The 16,875-nt window shown below is 26.9% G+C and overlaps 1 protein-coding gene across 1 annotated transcript; it reads right to left on the bottom strand.

The window, feature by feature from the left end:
* Positions 1-9,106: 9,106 nt before the first annotated feature.
* Positions 9,107-10,511, bottom strand: LOC121232325 (RING-H2 finger protein ATL2). Its single transcript, XM_041118076.1, has one exon. The coding sequence runs from the start codon at positions 10,190-10,192 to the stop codon at positions 9,341-9,343; it is 852 nt and encodes a 283-aa protein (XP_040974010.1). The 5' UTR covers positions 10,193-10,511; the 3' UTR covers positions 9,107-9,340.
* Positions 10,512-16,875: the final 6,364 nt, after the last annotated feature.

Raw genomic sequence — 16,875 nt, 5'->3', positions numbered from 1 at the left:
TGATTAATTGGAACAAAAATATCAACTATCAAATAGAAAATTCTTATATACCAATTTGAATATTGAAGCCGAACTTAAATACGAAATCAAGACGAAAAAATTACAGATATCAAATTGAATATTAAAACCAAACTCAAATACCAATCAATATATTAACATTCAAAATACATAATTTAAAAAGTAAAGCATTAAAGCTATAGATTATAGTATGTAAACTAAATTTGTAAAAGCTACGGGGTAAATAGACCATTCCAAAGGTTGGGTAATCCGTCTAGCTCGACTTGAGCTAAGCTTGTACAAGGACTTTTACACTTTGGGCTAGTTTGACTTTGATTTTAATATAATTTAAAGAATAAAAAATATTTTAAATTAAAATTTAATTATATAATATATAATTTGACACCTTTAGTGTAAATGATTTTTTTTAATAAAATTTAACTTTTATTAATTAATAAGATAAAAACAAAATAAATGAATGAAAAAAAGATGTGATAGACATGTTGGGTGGACACATCTAGTGGTAAATGAATTATTTTTATAAAATTTAACATTATTAATTAATAAAATAAAAACAAAATAAATTAATGAAAAAAAGATGTGGGAAACATGTTGGGTGGATTTTTGTGCATCTAGAAGGTCTCAAATTTCAGGTAAGATACGAAAGTATTAAAGCATGTCCTTTTGCCTGCCGATACGTCAATTAATTAGCTAATATGAATTTTACCGTACTTAGACTATTTATTAGTTATTTTTAGATAAATTATAAAATAAATATTTGGGTATTAAAAAACGGTTAAGTTCATTATTAATTATTTTTTATATATTTAAATTTTAGTTTATTTTATTTATTTTTAAGAATTTAATCTCTTTATTTTTAAAATTTTAAAAAAATTAATTGTTAATATCGTTAAATTCTTCTGTTAAATCTAATAATGTGAATTTTTAAAATTAAAATTAAAAAAATACAACTTTATCGTTTTAATAGCCTATATCTTTATAATTTTTAAAATGTTAAATTAAAATTTTATCATTTTTAGGGTTAAAGTGTAATTTTATCATTATTAATTTAAAATTTTATAAATTATAAAGAGCCTAAATTAAAATTTTACCATTTTAAAGGGCCTCTGGGTCTCCACTATGCTCCATCACCACTAGCAACCATGTAATAAAAAATATTAAAATTGAATTGAATTTAACAAATAATTTTAACGGTGTTAAAAATTTTTAAAAGTTAAATTAGTATTTTAATCAAAATAAAATATTAGGGTTAACGAACGACATTGTCAAAATTAAGATATGAAATTACCTAAAAGATTTTAAAGTATAAACATCAAATTTTAAATTCTAGTGTAACACATGGGTTAAAATTGAAATTTCACCATTGTTATATAATTTTTAAATTTAAGACTAAAATTGAAATTTAACTATTTTAATATATAATGCAAAAGAAAATTGATCCACGTGTCGATCAGGAAAGGTCCAAAGATTCCTTTTACAAAAAGGACCTTTATTTTATATCTAGTTATACTAATTAATTAACTATTAACTCGATTGAGCTAAGTGAGTTATTAGAGTTCTTTTAGAAATAGAGTTATTGGAGAAACGTTAAAAATTAAAGGTATAATGTTAAATTTAGCCCTTAGTATTTATATTTTTTGTCAATTTGCTTTTTTTAGTTAAATTTAATTCTTAATATTTTAAGAATAGTCAAATTTGGTCATTAATTTTTTGAAAAAGAGTCGAAATAATTTTTTTAACAAAAATACTAACTAAAATGTTAATTTTTCAAACACAACAAAATGAATGACAATTTATATGTACTATGTGCTATTTTTTTTTTGAATTTTTATGAATTTTTATGAATTCTTTTTATATTTTTTTAATTTTAGTTTTGGTTTTTTTCTTATAATTTTTTATTTATTTTTGACATGACAAATAAGAGAAATGGTGTTATGTTAACATGATGTGCACGTGAATTAACATACAAGTTGTTTGAAAATTTATGTTTTAATCATCATTTTCATTAAAAAAAAAGTGATTTAACTTTTTGTATTTTTTTTACTCAATTATCTTGGATCTTTAGGTGTTTCTATTTTTAGATTAACCAGTTGTTGACTAACAGGATAAGTTTGAATAATTGGGTGACTATTTTATAAATTTTCATAGTTAAGTAATCAAAAAAAATACAAATAATTAGGTAACATTCCGTAACTTTCATGGTTGGTAACCAAAAAAGAAAAAAAAAAGTCATAGTTAGATGATCTTTACTGTAATTTACTCTTTTCTTAAAGCGAAATGCAAAACTTTACATCATGTATTTACACGTCATGGCCATTGATCATTTTGATCCTCATGTGGTGTCAACTAGTCTTTATATCTCCTTTACACGTCATGGCGATTATTTTTGTGTGGTGTCAGTTACGGCCAGTCTCTCTCTTTCTATATTTTTTTAAGGCTAGAACTTTTTGTATATTTAAAATTTAGTTCTTTTATTTTTGATTTATGGAATTTATTCTCTCTATTTTTCATATTTTAAAATTCAAGTTTAATTATTTACCCCATTAAAATTATTTAGTTAAATTCATTTGTGTAACACACTAAAAAAAAACTTACATGACAAAAATTATTGTTATAATGAACTTGAATTTAACAGATGGATTTTTAAAATGTTAATGATTAGGCTTGAACTTTTGAATCCTAAGAGTACATGATGTACAAAAAATACTAGACTTTGATTATATTTTAACTTATTTATATGCTAAATACATAATTCATAAAAGGGTAAACTATACCTGATGTCACTAAACTATTAGTAAGTTTATATTTTGGTCACTTAATTCGAAAAAGTTACAAAATGACTATTGAACTATTCGAAAGTTTTCATTTAAGTCACTGAACTTTTTGGAAGTTTTTATTTAAGTCACTGGGATATTAAGTTTTTTCTTTTACCAGCTAAAAAGATTCAAGTGATGATTCGACAATTAGTACGATAGATTAATACCCATTGACAAGTAGTAGAGCATACCTTAGACTCAAATCGATCTGACAATCAGTATTGGAGATCGGAGGAAAAAGCTGTTTGAATTTTGGTTCGCAAATTTTTGACGTTCAAAGTTATTTCATAAAAAAAAATGAACTATAGAAGAGAAAGGAAAATAAGAGCTTTCGATTAGTGCAGGAGATGCAAACAAAGAAGGTTATATAACAATGATTTTAATAACCTCGTAATTTAAATGAAAATTTTCAAATCAGTGATCGTTTTACAACTTTTTAAAATCGAATAACTAAAATATAAAATTAGCATTAATAACTTTAATACAAAAGTTACAACAAATGGATCCATCAAAGCAAAAGATAAAACCAACAGCAAATGATACGGGCCCAAAAGGAACTTGAAATCCAATCCACAAAGAATCCTGCATCCAATCCATCGTTCTTGTCTCATCTTGCATTTATTTATAAACAACATCTTTTTATGATTAATTAATTTCATTTCATTGCTACAATAATTAATTTTAATGTCTTTATTATTCTTATTCTCATCAAAATTAATTTTATTTTCGTTATGGACGAACTTTCATCTAATCGAGTGAAAAATTTTAAGTTAGTCTAGTTGATGAGTATTATTTTATCATCTTAACTCAATTTGAATTTTTTTCCGAATCAAGTCGAATCAAGTTAAATTAAGAAATTAAAAATGTTAAAATAAAATCCATGTTAGAACGTAAATTTAAAATCATATATATTTGCAAACTCTTCCCAAAAAAAAGATACTTTAGGATAATAAAATTGAATTCGTAAATTACTTATTTAGGTCCTCAAAATTATTATTTTAAAAATTATTATTAATTTTTTAGAATTCTTGCTTTTAAAAAATATAAGATTTTGGGATTTTTATGAATATTTTGAAATATTTTGTATTTTTTTTTGTTGAGAGAGACCAAGTTGTATATTTTCGAAATTGACAGGAACCAAATGGTATTTATACCAATTTGTTATTTCAAATATTCGAATTGTAAAATTCAACTCGACGCATATCATAAAACCATCACATAATTTAACTAGATGCATTTAATTGCAACCATTTAAACTAAGATTAATTTTGAAATTCAAAAAAGATTAAAATTTTGAAATTCAAAAAGTATAAGGACTAAACTTGACCAATTTAAAAAGTAAAAAGAAAAATTAAAATTGACCAAATTAAAGTATATAGACTAAATTCATAACTTACATAGAATACATGGACTAGTAGCAGAATTTGACCAAAACAATATTATTAGTTGATCAAATATGGTTAAATTTCCATAAATTCTAATACATCCAAGCAAGGCCCAATCATTGTTAGGTACCAAGGAAGAAAAGCATAAATTTAATGAAAAATTTGTCTTTGATTACCAAGAATTACGTGGAAGACAAGTTCATGTCTGCCCATCCCATGTGATGTCTTCTTATCGTTGATTTAGCTTTATATTATTATTTCAGTCAACAATAAACCTAAATTTCTTTGAATTTAACAAAAAAATAAAGCGGCTAGAAATTTATTTAACGGAACTAATATTGATTGAGTGTTAATTTGATTAGTATGGATATTGTTGTTAATGTAGAATGACGTAGATTCGAGTACGCTGAAGCGCATTATTCTCTTATTTATGGGTTGGGAGGGACTATGCCTAGTTTAACTAGGCATTGTGCTAAAAAACGAGCAGAAATGATCATAATTTATAATGAGATTATTCAAAAAAAATCACAGAGCTAATTACGATTTTAAATTTAAAGTTGATATATTTATTTGTATTTAAGCACATATGTCACCGATTCGTTAGTCCGACTGGTCCAACTAATTTGATTAAATAAATCATTAAAATAAAAATATTAAAAAGCATTGAAAATCAAAATCAATTGGTCCATACCAGTTCTCAGGTCAACTGGTTCAATATCCTTATTTGGACTGATACTCCAACCGATCCGACCAATCAATCCAATCCGGTTCAAACAACCTTACCCAAAGTGTTTACCTTAACCAATAATTCCAAAGCTTCATAGGAATTTTGTTATGGATTAAGACTCAGCCCTAGGACAATTTTAACACGGTGAATTGAATTAAATCATATTTTAAATAATTTTGTAATTATTTAAATCAATCCAATTCAAATTACTATTCACAAATATATTTTTTATTGTAAAATATGTTAGATCTTCGTGCCTACACACTTTTTTGTCACGAAAAGCATCATCATAATACCATCAAGAACAATTATCAAATCAAGTCTAATCTCATTAAAATTTTCAACTTCTCAATCATATAAACTCCACATCAAGATACATCTAAACCATGTTTTAACCCAAACCTAAATTAGACAATACCAATAAGACAATCATGTTACGAGAGAGCTACTTCGAATCCCCCGTTCTCTTATAAATCTCTCATTTTCCAACATCAATGGGACATGGCACATAATGCAAAAGATCAATTATATTAATTATCGCTCTACTAAAACATGATCCTAAATCTTAATTTTCAGTTTCTTTCAACACCATACGCAATATGAACTACTACCATAATTTATATAAACACTTTTTGTAACTTAATTGTTACGATAAAATGTTAGTAAATATTTTTCAACATTTTAAGTAAAAAAAATTCTTTCAAGATGAATAATATATATTTGTATAGACCTGGATTGATAATAAACATTAATAATATTTTATCCGTATATCTAAATTTTTATTTTTAATGTCAAATTAATAACTTCTTCATAGTTAGAAAATTTTTAATTGTTTAAAGATCGAATCTAATATTAATATTAAGTTTACGTTTCTCCGATCATTAGAAAAAAGACTTAAGGCTCATTTGGACAGGCATTTATTTCCAGTGTGGTACGTTTAACTTTCTTTTTATCTCACGTTATATTATTTAATTTTACTATTACCGCTATTTTTACAATTATCGCAAATAAATACACCGTCCATTCAATAAGTCCATTACATTGTATCCATACCTTTCCTTTAAATGACATGACCCATTTTTCTTTTTCCCCTAGAAAAAATCGACTAAACAAGTTGATGCTCTTTCCCATTCATTTTGTCAAAATATTATTTTTATTTTATTTCTTATGATTTATAAGTTTCCTTCTATTTATCCTTATTTTAAAATAAAATATTAAAATATTATATTGCATGTTGAATTGATAACAAGTATGATACAAGAAAAATTTGATTTCTACTTTAAAATTTTTAGAAAATTTTAGTTAGGTCCTTTAATTTTTTGAAAATTTTTATTATATCATTTTTAAAAAAATAGTTAAAGCTCTTTTAACTTTTTTCTTTGAAAATTATCACTGTTCTCACAAAAAATTTAACTTTATCCAAATTTTTAAAAAAAATTATCATTAAACTCTTAAAATTTTTAAAAATTTTATTAGACCTTCAAAATTTAATTCTAAAATCTGTCACTGATTATCTTCTATCCTCAAATTAATTTACTTCGCAATATGTTTTTTTTTTGTTAAGTCGAAATATTTTTCACTTGCTTGAACCTTAATTTGATATTTATATTTTTCATAGAAAATTTATTTTGAACCTAATTTCATTTTAAATTTTAATATTTAAACTCCACTCTAATAAATAAAACTTTCCACTTTCACTCAACATGACCCTAAATGTTAATCTTTATAAATTAAACTTAAAAAATAAAAATATCTAGTTAAAATATACAAAAAATAAAAATTATAATTAATTGTTCAATTAAAAGAATGTTATTTTAGTACAATTTTCAGACATAGATTTTTCGAATATCCTGTTTTGTCTTTTACTAGGATGTTCAAAAGCTTGAAAAGTAAAAAATATAAGAGTTAAATGCAAACTAGTCAAAAGGATATCCACTTTCCGCCCTCACTTCAAAGTTATGTTCAGAAATAGACCAAATTTCATGGTTATCTGTATTAGTAGGTAGGATTCGTTATGGTTCGGGAAATGGGTTGTTTAGATCGATTGAGTCGAAAAAAGTACAAATTAAATTAATTAGATTAAAAAATTATTTAAATCAGTTATTAAATTGGTTGATTCAGTTTTTTAAATATTTTTAATAATTTATTTAATTAAATTATTTATACCAATTAAACTAATAAATTAATCGACTTGATCATAAGTCCGGTCCTGAAAAGGTTACCAAATTCATGCACTTCTTAATAACTTCCTTCTTTTAATATGAAGCATTCATTTTTATTAAAACTCATGCTTAAGGTCTACTCCTACGGTGGATTTATATAATACGAAAGATTAGTCGCTAGATTTGTTTTAATGGATACTTTGAGAAATTAAAAAAAAATCTACTTTTTGAAAATATTACAAGTAAAAAAAATTATGGAAACATTAAGTTTAGAAGAAAATGTTTTTTTTATAGGTTAAATTCTATCATTAGTCCTTGTATTTTGCAAAAGTTATGGATTTAATCTATATTCTTTTTAAATTTTTAAATTTTAGTCCTCACCAGATCATATTTTTTAAATTGATTTAGTAAAGTTATATAATTTCTAAAATCCGATATGCCAAACATATTATCATATGTATAATGTTATGTCAATTTATTATTTCCGCATATTACTCACTAAAAATTTAATTAATGGGTTAACGACTATCATTTGCGTCCAAGACTGAAATTTCAAAAAGTTAAAAAGTATAAGGAATTAGGATGAGCCAATTGGAGAGAACGAACTAAATCTATGATTGTACGCATAATACAGGACTAGTAAATGAATTTAACTAAATAGATTTAATTGCTATTATTCAAGACTAAAATTTTAAAATTTAAAAAGTAAAAAGAATAAAGTAACTAATTCGAAAAGTATAAAAACTAAAATTATCAAATAAAAATATAAAAATTAAATCTATAATTTTCGTAAAATACAGAAATTAATAACATAATTTAAATTTTTATATACAATCACGTATATCCTTTATCTGTTCTACGTACCGCTTAAAAGAAATTAAAATATTATATGACATGTGTATTAAAAAAATAATTGTAGAGATCAATAATAAAATAGAAATGTCTGCTAGGTTGGGTCAAATAGAGACGGCTCTAGTTGCGCCACCATCAACTAACAATAATAAATATTATTAATATTATAATAATAATATATAATATCATCAAATATCATAGATATATTCAATTATAAATCATATTATTAATAAGGTTCATATCCTATTAATTGATTTTTTTATTTTCATTTTTAAAATTGAAAAACAATGCACATTTAAAAGCATTTAAACTTAATTGAATTTTTAAATTTTTTTAAAAAATGTAACACATGTCATTTTATTAAGAAATTATTAGACAGACTCTTTCCACCACATTATTCATGTTCTCTTTCTAATTATTTAATAACATTTCAACAAAATTTTCATGCCATTGACACATAATTTTAGTAATTTTTACTTTAAATCTTGAACCCTGAACTTAACCCAAGTTCAAGGTGTAGGATTCGAGATTTAGTGTTCAATGTTTAGGATAAAAAATTACAAAAATTATATATTAATGACATGAAAAAATTATTAAAATATTATTAAATAATTGGAAAGAGATAATAGATGGTGTGAAGGGAAAAGTTCATAAAATAAAATTTTCATTTTATCATATTCAATAAAATAATACTCGTAAAAAATAACGCGCGACATACAAATAAAATTAGAAATCTATGTTGAAAGATCTAGATAAAAATCTAATAATTTTATCAGACATGGACTTCAGGATTTTTTTAACATTAATTTCATTATAAGTTCTTGTCATATCTACTCTTTTTGATACAATGACTAAAATTATCCATAGTCTCTCTCAATCTTTAAATAGGAAAATAATGTACTTCAGGCACTCGAACTTACAACTTCTTGCATTAGCAACAATATTAATGCCAATCGAGTTAAGACTCAATCAGTAATGGCATAAATTTTTTAAATTTATTATTATCAAAAAATATATATTAAAATAAAACAATAGAAAAAATTAGATCATATAGTATTTAATTAGTTTTTGTGTTTGTGTATTATTCTTTTTTCGAAGACGATAATTTTATTTTCAAAAGAAGGTTTACCTCAAGTAAAACAAATATATATAAAATAATATTCATTTAATGAGACAAATTTATACACACAAAAAATTACAAACAAATATTCTCGTTCATCAACGTCCCAAAATCTGCCAAGTGTTTTAGTTTCAATATCCTCAAGCCACGTGGATCTGTCATCCTAATCCTCGTACGAATGTCTTTTCACCGCAGTATAGTAAATCAGCCGCGCCGCTAGATTTTTGTCAACTGAGTCACACATCACGCCATCACCCGAGTTAGCCCTGAGTTTGCGGAGTCTCATCCCCACCTCGCTCGATATCCGACTCGGGAACGGATATTGATCCATTCCCTCTTCTGTCCCTACTCAGTATCCTCTTAAACGACAAGATTCGAGTCATTGGCGATCTATAAGCTGGACTCGGTCCTGAGTTACACCCACTCGACTCACCCTCGAAACCTTCAGTTTTTCTTGAAATCTCAATCGACAATTTCCTCCGGTACCCAACGGCCGACGAATCTTCATGTCCTTCCTCGTGTCGACACGTGGCACACAAATCTGAGCTCCGATCGGATCCGGATTCTGCTTCTGACGGTTCATTGATAGTTAATACTAAATCTCCCGGGTTATCAGATTCGGGTTTGGATTCTTCGACGGGGGTCCGACAAAGAGGACATGTTGAGTGAGAGTGAAACCACATATCTATACAAGCTAAATGGAAACTATGATTACATTTGGGTAACACCCGACCCGACTCATTTTCTTCGAACTCCGACAAACAAACGGCGCATTCGAGGGCGGAATCCGGGTGGGTCTCGGAGGAGAAAGTGAAAACCGGGAGCGACTTGAGAACGCGCGCATCTAGTCCGCGATTGGCGGCGGCATTGGAGTTTGGATCAACATAGAAAAAGAACTGCGTTCGACGTCGATTACGGCGACCGCTGGAACGACGGCGGCGGGAACGGAGGATGTACCAACGAGCGTAGAGATGGAAGATGAAGGCGAGTATAACGACGAAGAACAAAACAACAATGGTGCTGAGCATGATCCTGCCGCTTAAGGCGTAGCTGTTATTGTTATCCATGGGAATATCAGAGGATCCACCGAATCCATTATCGGTCTCGCTCATGGCTTTAAAGCTTTTGCAGCTATGGAGTCTGATATGGAATCGAGTCGGACTTTGATTCTTCTATTTAGAAATGAGAGGAATGGGATGGAAGGGTTTTTAAGTGAAAAGATGAGACGTTCGACTTTCAGTCCAAGAGACGCCATGGTTGACGGTGGAAATTGTGAAATTGACTTTAATGCCCTTACCCACTTTTCGATGTTTTATTTAATATTATTTTATTGGTATATTTTTTTAGCTTTTTTACATATAAAGGGTAGGGAAATTCTACCGAAAGCTCTTACAAAAGAGCTAAATAAATAAAATAAAATACATACCATAAGCTTCAGAAAACAAGAGCCTTTAGATTAAATAAAAATTAATAGTAACAGTTGGATTGCTGTTTTGGGTTAGCAAATTTTGATTTGATTTAAAAAATTTTATAAAAAATTTAAATTTTGAATTAAATAGTCTAATTTACTTGAGTTAGTCGAGTTATTCGGATCAATTAAAATAAAAAATTAAGTTTTTCGATTTAACTCAAATATGAATTACATAAATTGAGTTATCTGAAAATTCGAATAAGAAAAAGTAAAACTATTTCGTTTTGATAAATGTTTACCCAAAAGCAAAACCATTATATTGTTTATATAGTTAAATAATTTTTTAATTCGTCTAGTAGTTAAATAATTGGTCCATGTAAGCACAACATTTAGTATAAATAATGGGATTCGTTAACTTGACTTAACTCGAAATTTTTTACTCGATTAAAAGAAAATTCAAATTGAGTTCGGTTGCTAAAATATGATTCATCCGCTCGACTAACTTGAAATTTTTTGACTCAATTCAACTCAACTCAATCGGATATTCACTCCTAATCTTAACGAGAGATAATCATTCCGCAACAAAACGATAACGTAAGTGACTAAAACGTAAGATTTCAAACATAAGTGACTAAAATTTAACCTGATAAAAATAAAAATGACTATTTTAGTAGTTTACCAAAAAAGAAATATTCTTTTACGTTAAAAAAAACTTCTACCCAAGTCGCCATTCACCGCCCTCCTGTCGTCCTTCCTTCCAACCCATTCCGGTCGACGCCACCACCGTGTTTGCCGCTCTTCGACGCCGGTGGAAGCCCGAAGCAGCATCAATGCCATAGGTTCCGTTTAAGGCAACGTTTTATGCCATCCCATGCTTTCCTCTTCTTCATCGCAGTTCTGATCGATCCCGCTGGACATCATCGCCGAGTCTGTCGCTTTCCGACAACTGACGAAGTCCACTACCTCGTCAGTGCCGTATTTTCCGATTAGTGAATTTTGGTGGTTCCTCTTCTTCTCCGTGGGACAAGCTTACTCCTCTCGACGTCGCCACCCTCTTTTGACCATGGGTAATCTATCAATTCCTTGTCTCTTTTCAAAAGAAGTAGTTCGCTTTGGAAACCGTTCAAAGAATCGTCAATGGCATAGCTTGGGACGTTATTTTGAGAAGTAATGCATGTTATATAGTAGTTCAATGACTATCGTTTTCAATGTGCTTCATCTGATTGATGCATTACTTTCATTTTCCAGAATCAGCAGAGAACTTTCTCCTCGGAAACAATTGAAAGAAGAAGCAGATTACTGCTGGGGCAATTGATGATTTCAGGACAATATGCAGCTGTAAGTTTTTTATGCAGAGGCGAATGCAGGGAGGCTGGTAAAATGGGAAATTTTCTATTTAGATCCCTTTATAATTTATAAAATTTTAAATTAGTAATAGTAAATTTTCACTTTGGCCACCAAAAATGATAAAAATTTGATTAATCTCCTAAAATTATAAAGATATAAGCTATTAAGTTAGTAAAATTACATTTTCACTATCATAAAAATATATAATTTAATTTTGACTCCCAAAAAATGTTCCAACTTCGCATAAATTTATATTTCTATTGAGTTCTCTTGGTTTTATTTTATTTTGTAAAGAGTTGAGTGTTTAGATTGGAAATTTCAAGATTGACTTTCAAACAACTACAAGAAATAAATATTAACAACATGAGTCATTCGAATTAAGTTTTTATGATCTTTAAATTTGACTCAAACTCGAGCTTTATTAAGAATTATTAAATTAAATTTGAGTTATTCTAATTCGATAATAAAATGTGATTACTTGTATTCCAATTATACCCTACATTTTGTAGCCATACATTTCGGTAGAAATATCAATATTTCATAATTAGTACGTAAGTAATTCAAGTATCAAGTCATATATAAGAAGAAGCGTAAACTATCAAAATAGTCACTTTTGTTTTCCTCATGTTACATTTTAGTTACTTATATTTGAAACATTATGTTTTAGTCACTTACATTAACGTGTTGTAACATTTTAGTCACTAAGCCATTAATTGCCGGTGTAACGGTAAGCTGATGTGACATGTTAAATAATCATTTTAAACAAAAATTTTAGATTAAATTATACAATTGGTCCCCATATGTTTTTATTTTGAACAATTTATTTTTTCTTTTTATATTCATTTAACTCTTTTTTTTCTTTTTTTTTTCCATACTTTTTTACTTCTCTCTCTATTTTCCTTCCTTCTCCATTTCTTTTAATGTAAAAGAAAAAAATTAAATTGCTCAAAACAAAAAAAAATATAAGGACTATTTTCCTTCCTTCTCCATTTCGTTTGAAATGATGATTTAATGTACTATGTCAGCTTATTGTTATACGGTTAACGACAATTAATGCGTAGTGGCTAAAATGTTGCAACACGATAAGATAAGTGATTAAAATGTAACATTTTAAACACAAATGACTAAAATGTAATTCAAGGGAAATAAAAGTGATTGTTTTCGTAGTTTACCCTAAGAAGAATAATGTGACAAACATTATTTTATGTTAGTCTCGTGTGATTGTAATGCAAAGTCAAGAGTAATGCGGCGGCTACTTTTGTTGATGTGTGCCAGCTTTGATTTAAATCAGTTTTAGACTATTGTGTAACTTAAAAAGAAAATTTGTAATGTATAAGGTACGATGTTATTATAGTCAGATTTAGTGGGATTTTTTTTAAATTAATGGTTATGGTTAAAAATAGAAATAAGGAGATTACAGTCAGTGGCGAAGGCAGAAATTTTTTTGGGCGGAATTAAACTATACTTTTATAATTTTTAAATGATTAAATTAAATTTTTATCATTTTTTGTAGATGTCAAAATGTAATCTTACCATTACTAGTTTAGAATTAATTTATAAATTATAAAGGGTCTAAATGAAAAAAAAATCATTTTAAGGGGTCAAGGCCTTGCCAGACCTCTTGGTTTTGCCACAGATTGTAGCCACTTGATATTGTTAGGTCAGAAATTAGGAAATTGTGTTGGTAACCTAAAAGATATTAAAAAGGTTACCAAATACTTGCTTTTCTTCAGAAATCAGTCTATTATCATTCTTTGTGTTGAAAACGATTAAATTGGTTAAAAGATAAACTTATTTCTCAATGCAAAACTTACGTGGCATTATTAACGATGGATTGACATTTCTTTTTTTTTTTCCTTTTTTATTTTAACCATTTATTTAAAAAATATCAGGAGATATCATTATAATAATAATTTTAAATACACGCCACCTTATATTCATTTGATTAGTCCATTTTTAAATCTTTTTAAAGTAACTTTTATATGATATTTTTAATGATTTTGCTGTAACTGGATTGGGGTTGGGCCAATAAAATCGTTGATTTTTGGTCTGGTCAGTTGGTCAAATGTGATTATTAAAAAAAATAGAAAAAGCAGGATGAACCTTTGGTTCAAATTGATTTTTGAGTTAAATTCAGCCAGTCTATAAGGACACATGGTTCAACAAGCTCAATCGATATTTTTGAATTATTATCAATAATTAAAATATAAAATAAAATAAAAATAAAGGGTAAACTACATCACAAATTATTCAACTATGGGTCATTTTCTTTTTTGGTCACTCAACTATTAATTTTATTAAATTGGTCACCTAATTATAAGTGTTTTTGGTAATCTAATTATGAAATTTTTTAAATCGGTCACCTAACTAATCAAGATTATTATTGTTGTTCATTTTCGTTAATTGCACTAATGGAAGGGTGATGTGGCAATTAAAAAGTCGGTATAATAACAAATTTACCTTTTATCAATTTAGTCCTAATTTTAAAAAAATAGCCTTCAAAATTTACAAATATTCTCAATTTGATCCTAATTTATGTTAATAGATTATTGCAAGCGTGATTTAAAATCATAAGGGTTAATATACTATTTGATACTTAAGTTCAGTTTTCATGATTAATCCGACACTTTTAATTTTTTCAATTCGATACTTGAGTTTAACTTCAATGTTCAATGTGATATTTAGATCGAATGACATCATGTGTCCGATAAAATATTTGACACATGTTCTATAAGAAAAAAAAATGCACTTAATTGGAAAAAGAAATAAACTCTAACACGAAATTGAATATTAGAGTCAAACTCATGTACGAGACAAAAAAATCTTAAGTGTATATATATAAAGAACTTAGGTATTATATTGAGCATTGAAGCCAAATTTAAGTATCAAATTGAAAATTAAAATTAAACTCAAATACCAAATTGAGACAAAAAATTAAATACCAAATTGAATATTATAACTAAATTCAAGTAACAAATCACAAATGTCATCATCTTTTTTGTGGAGGTGTTTTCTTTTCCATAAGACAAAACCGAAGAGTTTATAGACATTAAAAATCAACAATCCCAATATTTTTTGGATCATTCAAATAAATTCTTAGCAAAGACATGGTCCTAGAACAGTTCATGGACAAATTATCTATCTAAGCTCAAAAGTTTGTTTGAAATTTGGAAAGGTTTATGTAAAAATATTAGACTCGAAAAATAGATTTAAGTAAAAAATTAGGTCCGTTTAAAATATAGGTCGGCCTCGAGCTTGAACATTCAAAGCTTGAGCCCAACCTGACCCATCCCATTTTAAGTTTATAATACTTTATATTATGTTATTTTTATATATTATGTAATTCATAACACATTAAAAAATTAAATCTATACTAAATATATAATACTACTCTAGTGTAAACATTAAAATAATGTTAAGATGACTATATACAAAAATTCAATAAATAAAAAAATATTAAAATATAAAATATTAAAATAATATAATATAAATATTTTTAAAAAAATTAAAAATAAAATGGGCGGGCCTAAAATAGGTTTGGGTTAGTCTTTTGCAAATATGGGTAGGTTTAAAAAAAATTAGGCCTAAATTTTAGGCTGAGCTGGACTTAGGACAAACATAAAATATGTTAATATCATACTTAAACTAAGCTTGACCCGACATAGCCCAAACCTAACTCAACCCGTACCATGAATACTTCTAATCCATACTTCTTTTAAGAACTACTATTTAAGGGACGATAATGTTTTGGCTGTATTAGCAAAATTGAAGTGTTGAAATTTTGATGGCTTTAAGTCGAGTACTATCATGTTCAAATGAATGTTAGATTCTTTTTTGGATTATTCCAAATTTAAATTTTACTATTTACTTGTCTTGTTTAGATTTCAATTTTTAATATGGTGTATTTTGTATTGAATTGATTTTGCTATTTTGGATAGTCAATTTAAAAAAAATATAAAATTATCATTGAACTATTTAAAAGTTTTTATTTAAGTCACTGGATCATTAAATCTTTAACGAATAGTTGATGTAGTTTTTAGATCATTGCTTATCATATATGTTAGCTGTTAAATCATTGTTTGTCATATATAATATGATATATATTAGCGAAGTAGTATATATTATATGTGATAAATAATGATTTAATGGCCACATCACGTGTCCGTTAAAAATTTAAAAGTTCAGTGACTTAAATGAAAATTTTTAAATAGTTGAATGATTATTCTGTAACTTTTTGAAGTTGAGTGATCAATGTATATCTTTTGAATAATTCAATGATCATTTTGTAACATTTTGAAGTTGAGTGACCAATGTGCAAATTTACTAATAGTTCAATAACCTATGGTGCAGTTTACCCAAAAAAGGAATAAATTAATCAAACATTGAGGCAGCTAACTACCGTGGAATAAGATGCAACGAACATTGTCTTGTAGTGAAATACATCAGTATGTTTACACACAAAATTGATTTAAGGCTTGAAACCCTGATAATGACATGTTTGCCTAAGCACCTATTATCCTTCCCACATGCAAGGGTGTGATTGAACATGAACTCATCATTGCTGGTTGATTAATAATTAATAATGCAATATATATTATATGAACTTCAAGTTTGAAAACAAATATACAGATTGGATTATAGCCATAAAATCACAAGAAATTATATTTTTTTTGAAAAAATGTAAATAATATAATATTTTAATAATTCAACTGTTAAATTTATTAATAAAATTATATTAATAAAATTATAATTTATGTATGCAAATTTTCAAATAGCTATGATATTTCCATCATATTTATCCAAAATACTATATTAATATATTTAAGAATTGATTTTCTTTTACATATAAAAATAATTTGCATGATTTAAGTGCACATGAGATAGGTGAAACTGATTCTTATTAAAATTATAAATTTACAACAAACAATGTTATCAGAATCAGATTAAATTAATTGATTGAATAAAGAACTAGTGATCTAACTGAGGACATATAACCGGTAATAAAGAGGACAGCTATGAATTGATAAAAAACCAGGG

Source organism: Gossypium hirsutum, chromosome A01, assembly GCF_007990345.1.
Source record: "Gossypium hirsutum isolate 1008001.06 chromosome A01, Gossypium_hirsutum_v2.1, whole genome shotgun sequence".
Classification (NCBI taxonomy): domain Eukaryota; kingdom Viridiplantae; phylum Streptophyta; class Magnoliopsida; order Malvales; family Malvaceae; genus Gossypium; species Gossypium hirsutum.
This window is presented reverse-complemented; position numbering and strand designations above follow the sequence as displayed.